The 22,637-nt window shown below is 41.5% G+C and overlaps 1 protein-coding gene across 2 annotated transcripts in view; it reads left to right on the forward strand.

Annotated features, from left to right (window-relative positions):
• Positions 1-20,732, forward strand: part of LOC131223756 (uncharacterized) — a 150,816-nt gene extending 130,084 nt beyond the window's left edge. For both annotated transcript variants that reach the window (XM_058219256.1, XM_058219258.1), the window contains 5 exons: positions 14,031-14,113; positions 14,290-14,405; positions 18,042-18,127; positions 18,492-18,591; positions 20,580-20,732. In XM_058219256.1, the coding sequence (XP_058075239.1) occupies positions 14,031-14,113; positions 14,290-14,405; positions 18,042-18,127; positions 18,492-18,591; positions 20,580-20,645 (451 nt within the window). In that variant the 3' untranslated portion in view covers positions 20,646-20,732. The remainder of the gene's footprint in view (positions 1-14,030; positions 14,114-14,289; positions 14,406-18,041; positions 18,128-18,491; positions 18,592-20,579) is intronic.
• Positions 20,733-22,637: the final 1,905 nt, after the last annotated feature.

Raw genomic sequence — 22,637 nt, forward strand, 5'->3', positions numbered from 1 at the left:
CGTGGTGCGAAGCCACACCTATCTCAAATCACCTCCACCTCCTGTCATCCATATTCATCTTCTCCTATAGTCATCCAACCTTCAAATCCACCGTTATTTTGCAGCCAATCCTTCTCTACAACAGATTTCCAGAATCAGGCCCTGTAGGAGGGCTAAAACTTCGACGGATCAACGTGCTTAAACTAGTCATCCGTTCGATTTGAAAATTGGTATGTGGGTGGCCCATCCCTAGCTGACCAACCCCTTGCTGACCCTTTTTGGGTTCGTGGGCCCCACACACGTGCGGGCCACAATCCAGGCACGTGCGTCAGGCCCGCTTGTTGCCCACACGCGTGGACTGATCTCAGGTTCTCTCTTTTCTCTCTTTCACTCTTCTCTCACCATATTTCCCTAGCCCTAACCTTAGATTATCCTAAATCCCAATTTCTATTCCCCCTTTTCAACCCTAGGGTTTCCCGAATTGAAACATGTGAATCCCTTTGATTGGGGAAATAATCCTTTGCATGTGTGGATGAATCGACTCTCCTTTGATCATTGTTTGGTCCATAATTTTAATTGATCCAGCCCTAGCATGTGTAGGCTTGGACCCTTGTAGATTCCCCTTGATTGAATGCTTGACTTTATGCAGGATGTCGAAGTTTTGTGAATGTTTCTAAATTAGTATGATCTAAAGTATGAAATCTTGAATATCATGTTTCATTTCAGTGTCTTGCATCAAATTTGGTATCAGAGACTACGTTTTCATAGGGCATTGCATTGTATGTTTAGGGTTTAGTCTACTCACATTTAATTTGCATTAACTCTCATCATATAGGGCTGTTTAGGACCCATCAATCACATTAGGGGCTGCTGAATTTTCTGTTGTCAGAAAATCCCCAAATTTCTTAGCTGAATTTTCTATTGACAGACTCTTTAGGCAGTTAGGTTGCTGGAAATTTAGTAGCATATGTAGTTTCTTCATATAGAGTCCAATAGGATCATTTAGTACCATTTAGGTGCATATAGTTGTGTTCGAAGGTCTTTGAGTTGAGTGTGTAGTTGTATGCCCACACGTACTGGTCGTGGTTTCGGCTTGCACCCTGCACTAAACATAGAGCAATTGCAAGAATCAATGAACAATATAACCCGGCAAGTCGAGTCTTTAGGTAAGCGCTTGGAACAATGTATTAACCAACGCTTTGACCAGCTTAATGTGCGTGTTACCCAGTTAGAGACCTCCGCCCGAGCAAACCCCACCACTGGGGAAGATGCCCAATCTCAGGTAGGTGGTCAGGAGGATAGACCAAGGAATGAAGGTGGCCAAGGAATTGGTCATGGGCGCATACCCGTGCACCCACGCCACGAGGGGCATCATGATCATTATGACCCAGATGCGCAACTCCTCCAGGGAGTTAGAGTAGAGGCTCCTACGTTTGATGGCCACTTGGACCCTAAGGCTTTTCTAGATTGGTTGGTGGATATGAACCACTATTTTGAGTGGTATGACATGTCAAATGCTCGTCGAGTCTGATTCACCAAGATGAAGCCTGTGGGCCAAGCAAAGAGGTTTTGGGCTACTATAGAGCGAAAGAAAAAAAGGTCGAGGAAGCCCCCAATAGTCCATTGGGAAGAAATGAAAGAAACTCTTAAGGAAAAGTACCTCCCTTTCTCTTATCATTTGAGGTTGTTTGAGGAATGACAGTCTCTTTGATAAGGTTCCATTGGTGTTGCTAGATACATTGAAAAGTTCGAAGAGTACTTGACCTGATGTGAAGTTGATGAGGACCCCGTACTCTCTTACTCGATTTAAGACGGGCATCCATTCTGACATTAGGAAAGAGTTGCTCGCCAAGGACAGACACTCTTGAATAGATGTATCAAGTAGTGTTAGAGGTTGAGCAATACCTCAAATCATCTGTGGGAAGCGGTTTGAGTTTCGTGATTCTGGCGCTAGGGCCAACCCTTCTGGGGCTAAGCCCAACACTGGATATTAACACAAGCCTTCCAGTGGTTCTCAGTCTAGGTCCAGGGATGATAAGCGTAAAGAGGTTGTTGGGTCTAGTTCGTGCAGAATTGAGGCAACTAGATGTTTTAGATGTCAGGGGTTTGGTTACTTTGCCCACCAGTGTGACACGAAAGAGAGTATCAAGGTGTTCCTTATTGATGGGCAAGTAGAAGTAGTGCCTCCAGAAAGTGACAGCGAATGGGAAGAATATGAGCCAGCAGAAACCCCTAGTGATGAGGAAGAGGGAGCACAAGAGTCTGCGACCCTCGCAGTTGTGTTGCACCTTTGCACAAGCCAAGAATACTGATGATTGGCGCCGCAACACGATCTTCTATACTTATGCAAAGTGTGGTGAAAAGAGCTATGAAAAGAGCTGTAAGATGATCGTGAATAGTGGTAGTTGTGCCAATGTGACAACAAATAGCACTGTGAGCCATTTGGGCTTGAAGCTCGAAGCCCATCCTCAACCCTATAGAGTGTCTTGGGTTGATGAAACTTCCATTCCAGTCTCGCACCGTTGTCTTGTTCCTATTCAGTTTGGATCATATAAAGACACTTTGGTGTGATGTTGTGCCCATAGATGTTGGCCATATTATTCTGGGTAGGCCTTGACTCTATGACAAGGATGTCACCATATTTGGTCGTTCAAATGTGTGTATATTCTGGTTTGAGGGCAAGAAAATCAAGCTAAACTCGCTTCCGCCCAAGAACATGATTGGAAAGGAATCCACCACACAGAGTGGTGTGAGCAGTTCAAAAGAATTGAAGGAATCGAAGTTCAAGTCTAAGCCTCTCTATATTTTAAATGCCAAGGACTTTGAGCGAGAGACTTAGTCGGACTCGGTAGCGTACGCCCTTGTGTGGCTAGGGAGAGTGCACCAGAGGCTAGCGTAGAGTTACCCACTGAGGCCCTTTCGGTAGTGGATGAGTTTCGTGATGTCTTTCCTTAGGATCTGCCGGATGAGCTTCCCCCTATGAGAGATATACAACATGCCATTGATTTAGTCCATGGGGCGACTCTACCAAACCTCCCTCATTACAGAATGAACTCAAAGGAGCATGCCGAGTTGAAGAGAGATTGATGAGTTCCTAGAACAGGGTTTCATTTGAGAGAGCATGAGCCCATGTGCCATGCGTGCTCTTCTTACACCTAAGAAGGATGTCACATGGAGGATATGTGTTGATAGTAGGGTCATCAACAAAATCACAGTCAAGTATTTGTTTCCTATACCGCGTCTTGATGACATGTTAGATATGATGGCCAACGCTACTATCTTCTCAAAAATTAACCTCAAAAGTGGTTGTCACCAAATCTGTGTATGCCCTGGTGATGAGTGGAAGACAACCTTCAAGCCGAAGGATGGGCTATACGAGTGGTTAGTCATGCCTTTTGGGTTGACTAATGCCCCAAGTACTTTCATGTGTGTGATGACCCAAGTGTTGAGGCCCTTCATGGGGAAGTTCCTAGTCGTCTACTTTGACGATATCTTGATTTATAGCATGACCAAGGAACAACACCTCAACCATTTGAGCCAAGTTTGTGGGATCCTTAGATCTGAGAAGTTGTATGCCAACCTAAAGAAGTGTGCATTTATGTTTAGTAGTGTTATCTTCTTAGGTTTCATTGTGTCAGCTGAGGATGTGTCGGCGGATCCCGAGAAGGTCAAAGCCATTGTCAATTGGCTTGAACCTCGCAATATTCATGAGGTGCGCAACTTTCACTGCTTGGCTACCTTCTATATGTGGTTCATTCGAGGTTTCAGTTCCATTATGGCTCTCATCACGGATTGCATAAAAAAATGAGAGTTTCAATGGACGAAGGCAGCCTCGAAAGCCTTCAAGGAGATAAAGGTCAGGATGATCGAAGCTCCAGTCACGCGTCTTCTGGATTTTTCGAAAGCTTTTGAAGTCGCATGTGACGCGTCAGGAGTCGGCATAAGAGGAGTACTTAGTCAGGAAGGACATTAGTCAGGAAGGGCACCCTGTCGCCTTTTTTTAGTGAGAAACTGAATGAGGCGAACAAAAATACTCCACCTATGACAAAGAATTCTATCCGGTAGTGCAATCAATGCACCACTGGCGTCATTATCTATTACCGTAAGAATTCATCTTGTTCTCAGATCACGAGGCTTTGAGATATCTGAACTCTCAGAAGAAATTAAACCCTAGGCACGCCAAGTGGGTTCAATTCCTTTAAGAGTACACTTTTGTACTTAAATACGAGGCTGGTGTAGAGAATAAGCCAGACGACGCGTTGAGTTGTCGAGTCGCGTTACTCAATTCCATGAGTGTCGAAGTCACGGGCCTTGAGTGTGTCAGAGAGAACTATTCTGAGTGCCCAGATTTTGGAGTTGTGTATGCGTCGTTGTTAGAGAGTCCGTCAGGAGCTAGCAGTAAGTACTTGATCTTAGAGGTATATTTGTTTAGGAGTGATCGCTTATGCATACCGCGCACCTCCCTCTACGATTTTCTTGTCTGGGAGTTACATTCAGTAGGGGTCGCGGGTCATTTTGGTCGAGACAAGATCATTGCCATAGTGGAGGATAGGTTCTTTTGGCCAATCCTTAAGCGTGACGTGGCCAAAATTATAGGGCAATGTCGTACTTGTCAACTGGCAAAACAGAAAAAGCAAAATACGGGACTATACACACCTTTGCTAGTTTCATTCATCCCTTAGCAGGACATCAGTATGGACTTCATGCTTGGGTTCCCCAAGACTATTCGGAAACAAGACTCCATATTTGTTGTTGTGGATCGTTTTTCTAAAATGGCCCACTTCATTTATTGTTCTAAGACATCTGATGCATCTCATGTTGCCAAGCTATTCTTTAGTGAGGTCATCAAACTTCACAGGTTACCAAAAACCATAGTGTCTGACCGTGACATGCGATTCATGAGTTATTTTTGGAAGACACTATGGCATATGATGAATACTAGGCTCCAATTTTCTTCTGCTTACCACCCTCAGACCGATGATCAGACTGAGGTGGTTAATAGGAGCCTAGGGAGTATGCTCAAATGTTTAGTGGGGGAGCACACCAGGACATGAGACACCGTACTACCTATAGCCGAGTTTGCATTTAATAGTTTTGTCAATAGTTCCACAGGTTTAAGTCCTTTTGAAGTCATTATTGGTTATAAACCTAGGAAGCTCATTGATCTTGTCCCTATGTCACCATCCCATAGGCCATCAGAGTCTGCAGAGTCTTTTGCGCATCACTTTCATTCATTGCATCAAGAAATCAAGCGAAAGATCAGTACTAGTAATGAACATTACAAACTTTCTGCAGATCAGCGTAAACGTTTCAAGGAATTCAATATAGGGGACTCTGTGGACCATCAGGCCAGAGCGATACCCTCAGGGAGCCGTTCGTAAATTACATGCGCGTAGCGTTGGACCATTGAAAATTATAAAACGAAACGGTCTCAATGCGTATGTGGTAGATCTTCCACATTCCATGGGAATTAGTTCCACATTCAATGTGGAGGATCTAGTTGCTTTTCAGGGGACCCCTGATACATTGTCTAGCCTTTTGCCTAGCCATCCTAATTCCCCAGATCTATCCTTTGATCCATGGCCTCTTCCCGACCATTCTTCCCAGCCTCTACCTTCCCTTCCCACACCCAGATAGGAGATAGAGGATATTTCGGACCATTAGATAGTATCAACGTTAGATGGCGGGTTTCAAAAGTACCTGGTTAAGTGGAAGTCACGCCCAACTTCAGATAGTACGTGGCTCACTGAGGAGCTTCAACGAGTTGATCCTGACATGTTGGAGCGGTTCAAAAGTTTTGTTTCGCTAGTGGCGAAATCTTTGCAGCCGGGGAGAGTTGATGGGGACATCTCGCGCACACGCATGCCCCTCCTACGCACATATGTAAGGAGGAGGAGGGCCCTACCGTTGATCTGGATCGATGACGACGTCTAGGAAGGGCATACTAGTTAGAGGACTGTGTTTTGGTTCTTTGGAGTGGACCTGATCGTCATGTGGATCCCACCATTAGATCTCATGATTGTGACCCACTACTCTAGATGATCTAGTAGTAGAAAAAGATTTGATGAGGATAATGTGAAGAAGAGATGAGAATATTGAGAGAGGAGGAGAGTTTGGGAGAGATGATGTGTTAGGCTTGCATGCCCTAACACATAATATTTTATTATGAAAAAGCATATAATACACTGCAGGGGAATAGGGAAGTGTGCACATGCACTTACACTAAAAGGACACATAATAAATACAATACACTAGCATTCTCTATACTCCCCATCAAGTTGGAGCATAGATGTTGATCATGCCCAACTTGTCACGAACACGATGAAGAGCATCTCGACTCAAGGATTTTGTAAGAACATCAACAAGTTGATCCCCAGATCGAACAAAAGGAGTGACAATTTCCTTAGAAGCGACTTTCTCCCGAATAAAGTGACAGTCAACCTCAATATGCTTGGTTCGCTCGTGGAAAACTGAGTTACGAGCAATATGGATGGCCGCTTGATTGTCACAGTGAAGAGGAATAGGACCCGAAGGAGGATAGCCAAGTTCTTCAAGAAGATTGCGAAGCCACACAAGTTCACATGTCGCATGAACCATAGCACGATATTCAGCTTCAGCCGAGGACCGGACAACAACTTGCTGCTTTTTGCTCTTCCAGGTTATAAGATTGCCACCTAGGAAGGTACAGAACCCGGATGTAGAGCGGCGATCAAAAGTACTACCTGCACAATCAACATCGGAATAGCCAGAAAGATGAAGATGACCATGCAACTGAAAGTAGAAGCCAAGACCCGGGGCTGATTTTAAATACCGAAGTATGCGGTAGACAACCGTGAGATGAGAAGTACAGGGAGCTTGCATGAATTGGCTAACAACCCCCACTGCAAATGAGAGATTTGGGCGAGTAATAGTTAGGTAAATAAGCCGGCTTACAAGTCGTCGATACATCTCGGGATCAGTAAGGAGAGGACCATCATCTAGTCGAAGCTTCTGTGAAGTATCCATGGGAGTGGTAGCAGGCTTGCACCCTAATATGCCGGTCTCCATGAGAAGATCAAGCGCATATTTTCGTTGTGACAAGACCAATTTGGATGATGAGCGAGCAACTTCAATCCCGAGGAAGTAGCGAAGAGGACCAAGATCCTTGATTTCAAACTTGGTCTTTAAAAAATCTTTGACCTCCCTCATTCCAGCAGAATCACTACCAGACAAAACAATATCATCCACATAAACAATGAGAACCATGATGCCCGTCGATTGACGACATATAAAGAGAGAATGATCAGCATGGCTACGAACAAAGCCAAACTCCAAGAGAGCCTGACTAAAATTTTCGAACCATGCACGTGGAGATTGTTTGAGTCCATAAAGAGCCTTCTTCAACCGACATACAAGTGCAGGGTTGTGAGAAGCAACAAAGCCAGGAGGTTGATGCATGTAAACTTCCTCTGTAAGATCCCTATGGAGAAATGCATTCTTAACATCAAGCTGAAACAAGGGCCATGATAAATTAACGGCCAAGGAGAGCACAACACGAATTGAATTAAGCTTAGCCACTGGAGAAAATGTCTCGAAGTAATCCACACCATGAGTCTGGGTGTAACCTTTAGCAACAAGATGGGCTTTATAGCGATCAATTGAGCCATCTGGAAGAAACTTGATTGTATAAACCCATCGACAGCCAACAAGCTTATGGCCTATAAGAAGTGGCACAAGATCCCAGGTATGATTCTTCTCAAGAGCAGACATTTCTTCCATCATCGCCTTTGTCCAATCAGGACTCTGAAGAGCATGTGAGAGAGATCTAGGAATAGTCTGTGATGAAAGGGAAGCTGCAAACGACTGAAAAGACGGTGAAAGATGATCATATGAAACGAAATTACTAATGGGGTGTTGAGTACAAGATCGTGACCCTTTGCGCAAGGCAATGGGAAGATCTAAACTCGAGTTAGGAGAGTCACTTGAACCAACATCCAAAGTAAGCGGAATGGTAGATGACTGAGCTTGTGAAGATTTATCTCGACGCTGATACACCCGCAGAGGCTTAGGCTCACCCATATCACCAACAGGATGGTGAATAGAGGGGAGAGGAGTTTTCCCATGATCACTAGTGGAAAGAGGATAAGAGTTATACTCCCCCTGACGCGCAAGAGGATCACAGAGGGATCGGCCTGAAGAGGAGAAAAAAGAAAGATCCTCAAAGAAGGTGACATCTGCAGAGACATATTTCTTGCGAGTCAATGGGTCAAAGCATTTATAACCTTTTTGACTCCGAGTATACCCTATAAAGACACATTTAATCGCCCTGGGACTAAGTTTATCATTACTCCCATCCAAAATTTGAACAAAGCATGTACAACAAAAAACTTTAGGTGGTAGAGGAAATGGATTATCATGAAGATACAAAATAGTAAATGAAGATTTATAAGACAGAATACATGAGGGTATACGATTAATAAGAAAAGTAGCAGTTAAAAGAGCATCACCCCAAAAATGTTTGGGTAGATGCATACCAAGTAGAAGGGTGCGAGCAACTTCAAGAAGATGACGATTCTTTCGTTTTGCAATACCATTTTGTTGAGGAGTGCGAGCACATGACGTCCTAGATAAAATACCACGTTCCTGCAAGAAGGACAGAAAGGCAGTAGACATGTATTCTCCCCCATTATCAGAATGGAGGGATTTGATGGAACAATGAAATTGAGTGCACACTTCATGATAAAACACTTTAAACGCATCAAACACTTCACTTTTAGATTTCAAAAGATAAATCCAAGTCATGCGGGAATAATCATCAATAAAGGTAACAAAATATCTAAATCCAAAAGTCGAGGTAACCGGAGCTGGTCCCCAAACATCCGAGTGAACCAGAAGAAAAGGTTGAGATTTCCTCCCAGAAGAGCTAGGAGGAAACGTAGCACGATGATGTTTAGACAATTCACAAATATCATAGCATAATGGTTTAGTGACAGGTAAGGAGGGAAATAAAAGTCTCAATCTAGCAATGGATGGGTGGCCTAAGCGGCAATGCCACCGAGTCATGGACTCTTGATTTAGAGAAAGGGTACTAGAAGCGGCAACAGGTGTATCATCGAGAAGATAAACACCTCCTCGCTCATGCCCCCCACCAATTACTCTCTTCGTCTGTAGGCCCTGAAACAAACAATAAGAAGGAAAGAAGGTGATGGAACAATTGAGTGATTTAGTAAGAGAGCTAACAGACAATAAGTTTAATGGAAAACGAGGCACATGCAATACGGAGGACAAAGACAAGGAAGAAGAGAGAGGGATGGAACCAATCCCAGAGATGGGAGATTGGGTTCCATCTGCGACTGTGACATACTGAGTGGGAGAAGAAGAAGAATAAGAAGAAAAGAATTGCAACTTACCAGTCATATGGGAGGAAGCTCCAGAGTTAATGACCCAGGAGGTAGGAGAGGATGTCGCAAAAAAGGCGGTACCTGACTGGGCCAAAGCTGCGTGAGAAGGCTCAGGAATATCCCGAATGTGAAGTCGCATAAGGGCATCATATGCCACCCGAGAAATAATAAGACTCCCTTGAAGTAGACTGCTCAGCTGTCGGGGTGGAAGACTGTGTCTCAGAAACAACAGTGGAAGCAACAGAAGCAGTGGCATACGTAGGACGACCATGTAGCTGCCAGCAATAATCAATAGTGTGATTAGTTCCACCGCAATGTGAACAAATGCGGGAACCATCACGTCCTCGTCCACGTCCACTACGACCACGAAGACTACGGCCGCCGCGACTGCGATCTAGATCGCGGCCTCTACCATGACCACCAAAACCAGAAATGCGCCCTGAGCTCAAGGATGGTACCCGAAGACCAAGGGAGGACTGATCGCCAACAAGATGTGCCGAATGCTCGGGTGGCACAAATGAATGAGAAGGAAGAGTAGAGATCATAGCACGCTGACACATGGCATATACTGTCGTCAATGGGGGAAGAGGATCCTGCATAACAACCTGATCGCGAACGTGAAGATAATCAGAACTCAACCCAGCGAGGAACTGCATGATACGAGTGTCATCCCGTTGCTTATGAGCATGTTCATGATCCTCTTTACATTTGGAAGGAAGAGGCTGATACATATCCAACTCATCTCACATACCCCGAAGCATCGAATAGTAGTCTTTTAAGAATCTGGAGTTTTGTTGAAACCGACCAATTTCTTAAATAAGCTGGAATACCCGTGAAAAATTCTGAGATTCTGAGAACATATCATGAAGCGTATCCCAAATGCCTTTAGCCGAGGATAAAAACATCACTGAGTGGCTAATCGAGGAATCCATGCTATTCAACAACCATGCAATAACTAGATAATTCTCCTTTGTCCAAAACTTGTAGGTAACATCTGTAGAGCTTGGGGAATCATCCAAAATATACGACAACTTGTCACGGGCTCCTAAAAATACTTTTACAGATTGTGCCCATTGAAGATAGTTGTCACCGTTCAACTTAATGGAGGTAATCTGTAAGGGGTTAGATTCAAGAGACCCTATGCCAAGAGATGAGGGCCCTTTGTCAGCCATAATAGAGTCCAAGAGAAATAAACCTATGCCAAGAAAGATTGATTCAAACAACTCTATCTCACTCAATCCTTCAACATAACAAGAGATAAACCTCAAACAAATATCAATCATCCAAAATACCATGAAACGCAGCCAAATAGGGCCTAACCGAGTGAAAAACGGCCCAGCCGCACGCCCATTTGAGGTTAAAAACCTCTCAAACATTGATCTTAAGTAAAAAATCCACCATGGATAGCTTGGGAGGAAGATTTCGGTCCATCTTGAGCAAAGAAACCGAAGAAAAGCTTACCGATTTGAGGTAGATCGAAGAAAAACGGAATCTGGAACCGATTTTTGAATTTCTCTATTTCGCCCAAAATACCATGAAATGAGGTCTAATAAATTCTGAAAAAATCATGACAAATCTTCTAAAATCAAGATCTATAAAACCCCTAAACTTTTAGCTCAAACAGAGCCCATGCGTCCGTACAACGCTGACGTCAGCCGTACGGCTGCTGACGTTAGCAAGGTGACGTGTCGCCTCTCAACCTGTTGGATGCGGAATGCCTTGAACTTGCTCTGATACCAAGTAGAAAAAGATTTGATGAGGATAATGTGAAGAAGAGATGAGAATATTGAGAGAGAAGGAGGAGAGTTTGGGAGAGATGATGTGTTAGGCTTGCATGCCCTAACACATAATATTTTATTATGAAAAAGCATATAGTACACTGCAGGGGAATAGGGAAGTGTGCACATGCACTTACACTAAAAGGACACACATTAAATACAATACACTAGCATTCTCTATACTAGTACTTTGAGTTTTGCTTATTATTGTTATTAGGAATATCATGGACGGTTTAGAATACTTTGATTAATTATTTTTATTACTTCGTCTCTAAGTAATAGGGTACGCACGTGGCGCGGCTTTTAGGGTATAGGTTTTTCTTATAAATAGGCAACCCCTTATAGGTTTTTTTTCACTGAAGATTGAAATAAAATTTCTGCGTTTTCTGCTTCTATAAATCTCTGAATTATGGAAGCCTAATTGGGTGTGAAACCCTCCCTTTTTCGAAGGCCTAGCTACCGTGGTGCGAAGCCACACCTATCCCAAATCACCCCCATCTCCTACCATCCATATTCATCTTCTCCTACAGTCATCCAACCTTCAAATCCACTGTTATTTTGCAGCCAATCTTTCTCTACAGTAGATTTCTAGAATCAGGCCCTGCAGGAGGGCTGAAACTTTGGCAGAGCACCCTGCTCAAATCAGTCATCCGTTTGATCTTAAAATTGGTGTGTGGGTGGCCCATCCCTGGCCGACCAACCCCTTGCTAACCCTTTTTGGGTTCGTGGGCCCCACACATGTGCAGGCCACAATTCACGTGGGTGCGTCAGGCCCGCTTGCTACCCACATGCGTGGACTGATCCCACGTTCTCTCTTTCCTCTCTTTCACTCCTCTCTCACAACATTTCCCTAGCCCTAACCGTAGATTATCCTAAATCCCAATTTCTATTCCCCTTTTTCAACCCTAGGGTTTCCCGATTTGAAACATGTGAATTCCTTTGATTGAGGAAATAATCTTTTGCATGTGTGGATGAATTTACTCTCTTTTGATTATTGTTTGGTCTATAATTTTAATTGATCTAGCCCTAACATGTGTAGGCTTAGACACTTGTAGATTCCCCTTGATTGAATGCTTGACTTTATGCGGGATGTAGAAGTTTTGTGAATGTTTCTAAATTAGTATGATCTAAAGTCTGAAATCTTGCATATTATGTTTAATTTCCGTCCTGCATCACTATGGTGTGGTAATGGGAAGCATCTGTTTCGAAATGTTAACATGTATAAATGACCAGAAGCAGGAGCAAGTGCATGAATCTGAAGCAAGAACAACGCATAGGCACAAGGTTCCTGCTAGCTGCAGCACAAGAGAGAATTGATATGGAAAAGGAAGCAAAATGAAATGATGGGGAAATATGGATAATGACCAATTTGGAATGAAAGGCACATGAGTAAAGAAGTTGAGAGCGGTGAAATTGTTAAGAAAAATAAATTAAAATTCATGGGCTATGAAGATGAGCCGTTCAAATTAAAAGGTTTCAATCCATTGAGACGATGATGGAAGATCTAGAATTGGAGGAATGGCTGAAGGGTCTCACATCCAAACTATGAACTTTGAGAAGAGTTATAGTGTTTTTAACGAGTCCAATGACCAAGAGGGCTTCAAGGATAACTTGTCATGGATGTTTTTAGAGAGGTTCTAGTTGATGCATAAACAATTAAAGGAGAAAGTAGTGTCATGGGAGAAGAGAAGGTGAACGAAACTTGCTTCAGGTAGGAATGGGAACGTGGTACTCAGATCTAAGTTTCTTTCCAATTTGGGGAGAATGAAGAAACTGTGATCAAATGATTATAACTTCTCTTTCCAACTTGGGGAGAATGAAGAAACCATGATCAGATGATTATAACTTCTTGGCATTTTGAAATCGCCGCTTCCCAATCCAATTGATTCCACTCCCATTCCTAGGTTGCACTCCCATTCCTATTAATGCTTTGTTCAACTAAGTATGTCCAAGACTCTTGATGCATAAATACAAAGGTTTCCACAGTACGAATATGCATTAGTGATTGGTTGATTACATGAAGAGAAAGAAGCATGATGCAATAACCAACAGAGCGTTGAAGGAGAATACAAGATGCCAATCATTTGCAATGTGATTGTTTAGATTGGAAGTCTTTAGACATTGATCTTTCGTTTAGCTTCCCACAGCCAGCACAAAAACTGCCAAGATCTCACTTAATCCCATCTCCCATATGTGCATAAAACCCATGCACACAGATTGTCATTTTATCTGGGAGAAGTATCAAGTAAGGTTATTTCACTTCCTCATTTCTCAACCACAATGCAAATTGAAAGTGAGTTTCACAAGGCACTCTCAATGCTAAGAGCAGTTTCCTTATAGACAAATTGATGCTTATCAATTTACCTACATACGTTTGTCTCTTAGGTGATGGTGTGGTATATTATTTCCTAAAAGTGTAGTAAATTTATTTTCTTTTTTGCCAATCCTTATGGAGCCGAGTGGAAGAGCACTGCCTTGAAGTGATTAGAGAGGGAGGGAGGGAGTACATTGAGGTTGTTCAAAAGACAGAAGAGTAAAACTTTCAAAACCAATTTTATTCATTTGATTTGGATTTACTTCCCATCTTTCCAAAGAGGCAAATCAAGGGGGGATATTTTTTTTCTTCTACACACACACTCACACCCCCCCACACACACGCACGCACTCACACGTACCTTTAGATTGGATTCTTTGGTCATCTATTTGCCTGATGTCGATCTTCAAAGTAGGTCCCTCCTTGATTTATCTCCAAAGAGGGGAAGGGAATTCTGGTGACTGGGCATGATGGAAGAAGAGGAGAAGGGAGAATCTCTCCGCTTCTTCTTCCTCCTATCTTTTTTCTAGATTTTCTTTTGGTTATACACTTACATCCTTGTTTCAAACTGCTTTGCAGGAGGAGGTGTGAGATTGCAGAGACTCTTGCTGAGAAAAACTTTGACTTGGCTTTCCAAGTGATATACGAGTTTAGTCTTCCCGGTATTAATTACATTGTGGTTTCCATTTGTTCATTATTTATTTGTCGTATCCTTTTTTTCATTTTAGAATCGGTGTTTGCAATTTATTTCCATATCTCGAGTGTTGGCTCCTATTGTCTTGGTGTTGTATCATCTTTCGATTTGATTTCTTTATGCCTCACATTTGTGATGTTACAGCTGTTGATATTTATGCGGGTGTAGCAGCATCGCTTGCAGAGAGAAAAAGGGGTGGTCAATTGACAGAGTTCTTGAGGAATATTAAAGGCACAATTGATGATGATGACTGGGACCAGGTAGAGATTATTTTGCAAATGCTCGAGTCTTAGTAATAAACCTCGTATCCTCTACAAATTAACCAGGGTAATATGAAAACTGTGGAAATTTTAAATTATTAAAAAAAAAACCTGCCATGTACATTTTTTGAATAATGCACTTTGTGTTATACTTTAATTAGGCAATAACATACCACCTGCGTTGCTATCCTTATAGTTTAGTCCTCATTGTTTCTCCCTTTCAAATTAATTTCTTAACTTTACCTTTTTCAAAAATTCAAGTTCTAAAAATGTCATATGTAATTCGGTGCTCTCGCATAGTACTATAAGCTCATATTTATATCTCCTTTTTAATCTATTCTTATCTCTTACCTCCTGTAATTAACTAGCTTATAAACGGTATTGAGGGAGAGGGAAGATAGTTTTTCGACAAGAAACGAATGGATTTTGATGGGGGAATTATCATTCAATATTAACAAATAACAAGAGAGAACATTCATCATTGATTATATTTTATTAGTTATAAAATTCGTTTACATCCTCATATATCTCTTAATTCCAACATAAAGTATAGAGCGTTAAGTACAGATCATGTGAAATAATTCAAATGATAATTTTGACAGCATTCCGGCTTGTGATGCATTCATCTCAACGAGAGAAGTGTTGTGCGGATCCAAACATCTTTCATTCTCCCTTTTACTTATCCAGAACAACAGCTCATGTAAAAGAATGGCCGAGTTCTAAGATGAATTGCAAAAGATGCAGAAATCCGGCAGCATACTGCTAGCGCGCAACAAAGCCTTGTTACGTGGGCCGGCACAACAGGACTCAGTTGCGCGGTCCAGTGCAACAGGCCTCTGGCCATTGCTTCTTTCTTTCTTCTCCTTCTCAGAATACCTTGCAGAGGTATTCAGAAATCTTTCTCCGGGAGCTCTAATCTTGCATGTGTCTCAAATGAAGGAGTGGAGGGGTATTTATAGGCATTCGCCCGCACGTGTAACGTCTCGAATCTCGTGTTGTGGATCCCACTATACACAATACCCCTATTGCGCGGCGCGCCATGAATCTCATACCTTCATTGTGTTGTGTGGTCACGCGCAACTTAACTCTTCTTTTTGCTTCTTCTCTCTTTTGTACTTCTCTTTTTCTTCTTTCATAATTCCTTTTCTACTATTATATATATTTTATGCTCCAATAGATAGGCTCTCCCATTCTTTGTTAAAACTTCTCCTTTTATTTTTCTTTCTTCCATTACCATGGAATTATACTGTTTACTTGTATCAAGGGAATAAATATTGCATAGACATCCACATTCGCGTTAATAGACATTCACAATCACAAGACATTGCCACATCCACACAAAAGAAACAAGAGTATATAGTTGGGAAGCTTTTATTATTATCTTAGGTTCTTAATATATTCCAGGCAATAATATACCACAAGCTCTTAATTATACTACATAGAGTAACGTTTGATTCTAAGATAATAATAGGTGACAAAATAGTTTATTTAGAATGAAGGTTAAAGTTGTAATTAATGCATATGCATGATGATGCATGCAATACAAACAGGCGCGGCTTTGTCATTAATGGATTCGGTCTCCGCGCCCTGTCATTGGATTAAGAGGAATACACTCTGTGCCCATCTCACATGGTAAGTTTTAGATATAAAGTACTTGGTACAATGAGTATAAAATGGATTGAGGGAGTAGCGGAACAATGTGTGGTATTGCGTATTTAGCTAATGGGACAAGGAGCTGCACTGTATCTTCTATAAAGTGCGCATCACAACATAGCTAAGTAGGAGAGCAACCCGTCTTGCTAGGTAGTAAAGTGGTACACAGTACCAATCATGTACTTAGAACATCGTGGATGCTAAATGAGAGAGAGTGTGTGTTGAATGGTACCTAGGGAACTCCTTGGAGATATTCAAATGGGCAGGGGGCCTCAGATGGGCATCAAGCCTAAGGGTGTCTGTTTGAGTGTATGATGAACTTAAGATAGTTTGTCAATGTTAATGGTCCCATTGTGGGCATTATAGTTTGTCAATGTTAATGGTCACATTGTGGGCATTGCAGCCTTCAAGAGACTTTGTATCATTCTTCACAAAGTTTGTTGGGCTCCAATTAGCTTGGCAGAAGATAGTCCTTCCATAGCATAAGAATGTGGACCATGAAGTAGTGACCATAAAGGAGCAGCCAGGTGGGAGTGGGCTTTGGAAGAGAGCGGCCTCTCTCTGCTGCTTTGCAGATAGGCAAATCAAAGAGATCACGAGCTCTCAATCCTCAACCCAGGTCAATTCCGTAAAGAGGTCCGTGCCCTTATAGAGAAGGGCACGGGCTCCAGAAATGGGAAGCTTCCGCAAGAGATGTCCAAAGTGAGATCCCCCATGTTTATACATGCCTGTCAGGTCTGGACTCGAATGAAGCTCCCACAAGGTGACAGTTAACCCACACTGGCGTTCATGCATTTAGTCTGTTCGCGCTCTTCCAAAGTCAGGGAATTTCAATCTGTTCGTGGTCTTATGAAGTCGGGAAAATTCGGTCTGGTCGTGCTCTTGTGCTCCCTCTTCTATTCGCGCTCTTGCCGGCAACATTGCGTAGTGTCACGGAAATGGCTGTAACTTCTTTGTTACACATTGGATCAGGCAATCTTGTGCTAATTGGAAAGATAATTTGATAAGCTATCAAATGGAACTAGAATTACTTCAATTGGACACCATTTGATCTGTCAAAAGTGGGCCTAAAATCATTCGAGTGTTATCCACTAGGCCTATGAAATCAGCAATGCACAGCTTTAGTAAACAGGCTGAATCTTCTTCGTTATAATTCGAATTGGAGCAAACTTATGCTTGTTGGAAAGATAAATTGACCACCTTTCCAATCTATCATAAATCACCTTGATCAGAGGTTGTTTGGTATGTCATCATCTAACTCGAAGTCTACCTTCTGTAACATCAGTACCACTTCGACTTTCAATCAAGTGTACTTATCTTGACTTTGATATTACTTGGAAGCGTGATTTTTCACACCCAAACATATACACATATCAATTGCCATTGGGTTATTCTGTGATAAAAAGAAACGGGTAATTTTGTTAGAAATGCTTGAAACTCTATATGACCTTAACAGAATATCATTACACTAATAGTCCAAAATATGCAGCTGAAAAGTTCCTACCCTACAACTTGCTAGATTCTTTGTTCATACATGTGTCCACATGTGCAACGGAGTGCATCCTTATGCATCTAGCTGCCCTTTATTGATCGAACATTAGATTTAGTAGGCTTTACCCAATGCACGTGGTTTCCGGGTGATTGCGTGCATCCGCAGAGATTAGTCTTACCTCGGAAGGGGCTGGGGGCACCCTGTTGTGTGTGTGTGTGTGTGTGTGTGTGTGTGTGTGTGTGTGTGTGTGTGTGTGTGTGTGTGTGTGTGGTTTTGGACATTCACTGTTTCTACATAGAAATCATTTCATCTTCTCCCTGAGCTTTTTGAAGATTCACGTGTTATTCACCATTTATAAGTAGCTCATTTCTAACATTTTTGTGACCTTTGTGAGCTGTATAGGATGTCTTAGGATTGATCTTATTTATTGGAAATTTACCATTTTATAGTTCTACTCCAATTATTTATCAAGTTGTACAATTTTTATACAGGTCCTGGGTGCAGCCATTAATGTATATGCCAACAGACACAAAGAACGCCCTGACCGTCTCATTGACATGTTAACTAGCAGCCACAGGTAACATCCTTGTTTAATGCCAAGTTTGTGACCTGGAAAATTGCTCTCATTCTCATGTTAAATACTTGTGATTGGACTGGGGAAAAACTAAAAGAAATTTACGTTCCAGAAAAATAACTAAAGCATTCTTTATAAAATGCAGAATTATTTAACATCTGCTTGTAATTATAAAGTTGCACATTTTTCATGTCATTAATAACACTGTTTCCTTTCAATTATTTGCATTGGCCTGTGGCATTTATGCCAATCAAAGCTCACATTAAACTATAATGTGTTCTCGTTTGTCTTTTGAATGGGGCTTAATTTACCAAAGATACTATGTGTCATTTCTAGTGCTTATTACTACCTCAACCTGCTGCTACAGGAAGGTGTTGGCTTGTGTGGTCTGTGGTCGTCTAAAAAGTGCCTTTCAAATTGCATCTAGAAGTGGAAGTGTAACTGATGTTCAATATGTAGCCCATCAGGTTTTTCACTTATCCCAACTAAGATTGTACTGTTATAAGTCATATTCTATGATATATTTTGTCTTTTAGTGAGTTGCAATTGATTTATAGATTTTTCAGTGCCATAGTTTTTTACTGGATGAATTGAAAGGAAACTCGTACTGTTATCCATTTAGGAACTGGTTTCATCGTTTTGTTATTGTCGAGAAACATAGATTGTGAAGTGAACTTGTTTTCCCATTCAATCTACATGATCTTTACTGCTTTTCAAGATTTTTTTTTTCATTACCCTGTTAGCTTTCTCATGAAAAAATAGTGTCTTGTTTAGTTTGAGATACTAGCCTTTGCTATGACAAAATACTAAATAATGAGTTCCTTGTGTTTTGGTTAGTTTAATATACTGAGGAATTTGAATATGCAGCAACTAGACAGTAAAAGATAATAACTTGTATGTTTCTCACACTATTTATTTTGATTTGAATGGCACCATAAAATTGGGCACCCAATCTTATCTCTAGATCACATCGCAGTAAACAATACAAAACCCAATATACTATAAGTTACTAAATCTTTGGCTCAACTTGACCCAACAGCCCAACCCAACCCGAGATGGGTTGAGGTATGGTATGTCGGATTGGGCTTGGATTGGGGAGTTTGGGTTGGGTTGGGTTGGGACACGGAGTTAACCCAACTTGATGTCAGGTTGGACTCAGGATGACCCTCAACCTGTCCCAAACTGCCCAAGTTGCCACCCTATGTGTAAATACAGGGTGCCTGTCAGCCAAGTTAGTTTATAGTGTTATACTTTGGCCAATATTAGTGAGCACCTGATCCAATAAACTACCAATGGCCAAACATGATGATGTCAGTCATCCCATGCCTTCGAAGCAAAGTTCTGACTTTGTCAAATTCCTCGTGTTCATGTTCTTGTAAGTTGTGATCTTGTTAGCAATGCTGATGGAGATTGTAAAGAGGCCTTTGACTGTTTTAGTCTGTTATAAAGCAAGCAAGAATTCATGATCATCCCAAAGAACGCACTCTTTCCACTCTCATAGTTCCTTCTATCTCCTTGTATCCTGAAGCAGTAGCATTTCTCATGTTTCATATTTTCGAAAATATCTACCAATAGATCTCTAAACCTAAAAATTCTTTACAGTGTCAGATCCCAATTGGACCTTCATCACTTTGATAATGCTAATTGAACTTGAGTATGTTAACAGACCAAGGTCTGTTGCAGAAACACAACTGGAGGAGAGAAACTGTTGCCCGATGCACTGGCAATTTGAAATTACATTGTAATGCACCCAACTTTATATGGCCAACTGAAATATATTGTTCTGCATGATATTATTGTGTTATGCTGTGCACTTTGGTGCATTGGCATTACTTCTATAATCATGTTCATACTTCTGGTTATTTATTCAACATGCTATACAGGTTAAGATCATACATAGTGAAAAAAAAAATATGATGTGGAGATAGGAGAGATGCTCAGGCTCATCCCTTCTAATACATTCTGCTGGCCTTTTGTACCCTGTAATGTGATCCAGGACCATTCATTTAGGTCCCACTGTACATGGGCCACATGGGCAGATCCTTACCTTCCATGCAAAAGTGACTTAGAAACTGCTTTTCTAGCCTCTTTTTCCTTTCTCACGTTCCTATAGGATGAGATCTCTGGTAGTCCTTTCCATGTGGCTCGTATGTGGAGGGACCTTCTAGATGCATGGTCAGGATCCTCACATGGTGGAGCAGCAGGTAGAACCTTAGCATTTCTCAGAAGTAGACATGCTGTCCGGCAAACACTATGGACTTCTGAAAGTGATGGGTGCAGTTTGTTTAGTTCTCCTAGAGTTATGAGTGGTGCATTCTGAATTTTAGTTTCACTTGTAGAGAACGATCCCTTCAGCACTAAAATACGTTCTTCCAGTATTCTGTTTCATTTCTACCATTCAGCTCAACTTCAGATCCTAATGCATTATTTTATTTTATTTTTTCATATTTTGCAGGCATTACATGCAAATGCGCTTCCTGTGCTTGATATGTGTAAGCAGTGGTTGGCTCAATACATGTAATTCTTTAATAACCTTTGTTCTTGTACAAATGCTAAAAGGAAAATAAAATATACTTAGCTGTGATCTAAAAGCCGGCTGTTGTACTGATTTTTTTTTATTCAAAGACCATGTTTTTTTTTTTTTTTTTTTTTTTTTTTTAAATAAAAATTATTATTATGTGGGGAAATGATCCAGCGTCAGTTGAGTTAGGTTTGAGAAGAAATCAGCGGGAAGAGTGGAAGGGAAGGTGTAGAAAGAGAGGGAAGAGGAAAATGATGGTTAAGGTAATGGGTTGTGTTCTAACTTCTACACAGTCCTCGTATTATTTATGAATATGTACATATGGTGCTCCAGAAGAGCATACAAAGCATATATACACATGAACTCAAATAGTTGCATATAATCTCAATATTCCCCCTCAAGTTGGATATTAATCATGCCCAACTTATCCACTAAATGATGCAAGGCATCTCAAGCAAGGGATTTAGTGAACAGATCAGCTAGCCAATCTTCCATCAATGATCATGTAGCAACAACATCCATTTAACCATGCATCCAGTATAAAAGATACTTAGCCAGTCCTCATCCTCTGGAGCCTCAGGTGCTAATAGACACTTACGGACTACACTTACATGACCTCCTTGAAGAGATTGGGCGCGCAATAGGATCATTGTGCGGTGTGCAAGGGATCCCTATTGCGCGCCAGTCGCCCAATAGGGGATCTCCCTATGTCTTCTTTCCCTCCTCTAGAATACCTGAAGTGATCATTCAGAATCCTCTAGAGCTCTGGTCGTGTGAATGAATTAAATGAGGGAGTAGAGGGGGTATTTATAGGCATCCCACACGTGTGGCCTTGATTCAGGTGTTGCATGGCCCACTGCATGCAACAGAACACTTGTTGCACGCCGCGCAATAGGTCACATCTTGACTTCATTTTGCGCATGCGTAACACTCCTCTTTTGTTGAAATATTTCCTTCCCTTCTCTTTTGTTGGAGCATAAAATTGAGGAAATGAATCAAGAAAGGGAGAAGATTTTGTGCATGCGCATTGTAAGTCCTTGCGCAATGAGTATCTCACATCCGCACAAAGGAAGCTGATGAGGAACCATTGCACGAGGCATAATGAATATTCTTCACCCCCGCGATGAGGAGTTGTTGTGTGGTATAGATACCCATTTCCCCTCTTCATTTGATTCATTCGTAAATTTCGGAGCTTCAGAAGAACAAGTAGGAGGTCAGGATTTCTCCAAGGTAAAACGCGAGAAGAAGGTTAAAGGAGTGATGTCCGTTGCGCCACGCGCAATGGAGAAGCCAGGTCCCATTGTGCGGCATACAACAGTCTTGTTTCGCGTGCAATAAAGCTTCGAAGATCAATTTAAAAATTCTTTCAAGTGGCAATCTCCTGATACTTCTTTCAGAAATTTGATCAATCCAAGGATTTTGAGTTAAAGATGAGATGAAAAGCTTTTCAAGGGATCATTAAATCCACACAACTTCTTTATTAGGAAGATCGTATCATAAGCTGAAATGTCGTCAAAATTAACATTTGAATAAGCTTTATTATAACATTTTATTATAATTGTACATTTTACATTGGAATCAAGGGAGATATGAGGATGTAAACGAATCTTTAAATCATTTACATCCTTTGATTCCAAGACAAGGTACTTACAATTAAGAAATACAAGTAATGAATAAGTTCAATGTCAATGTCAAGTTCAACAGCATCTCGACTTGTAATATTCATGTCTTCATAAGAGAAGAGTTGTTCGGATTTGCATATCTTCGTATCCTTTATACATATTCGTCCAAATAACGTCAAGAAATGCTCGGATCCCTTAGAAGACTACAATGATTTTGACTGAATATTTGTTATTTAAGCTATCCGCGCAACTTATCGAAGAGTTGCGGGGATCTAGGAGTTGCACGAACCCGCGCAACTCATCCATGTTGTTTGGTCCCCTTTCATTCTTCTTTCTTCTCTCCAATACCTGTAAGAGGTATCAGAGTCTC

Source organism: Magnolia sinica, chromosome 13, assembly GCF_029962835.1.
Source record: "Magnolia sinica isolate HGM2019 chromosome 13, MsV1, whole genome shotgun sequence".
NCBI classification, from domain to species: domain Eukaryota; kingdom Viridiplantae; phylum Streptophyta; class Magnoliopsida; order Magnoliales; family Magnoliaceae; genus Magnolia; species Magnolia sinica.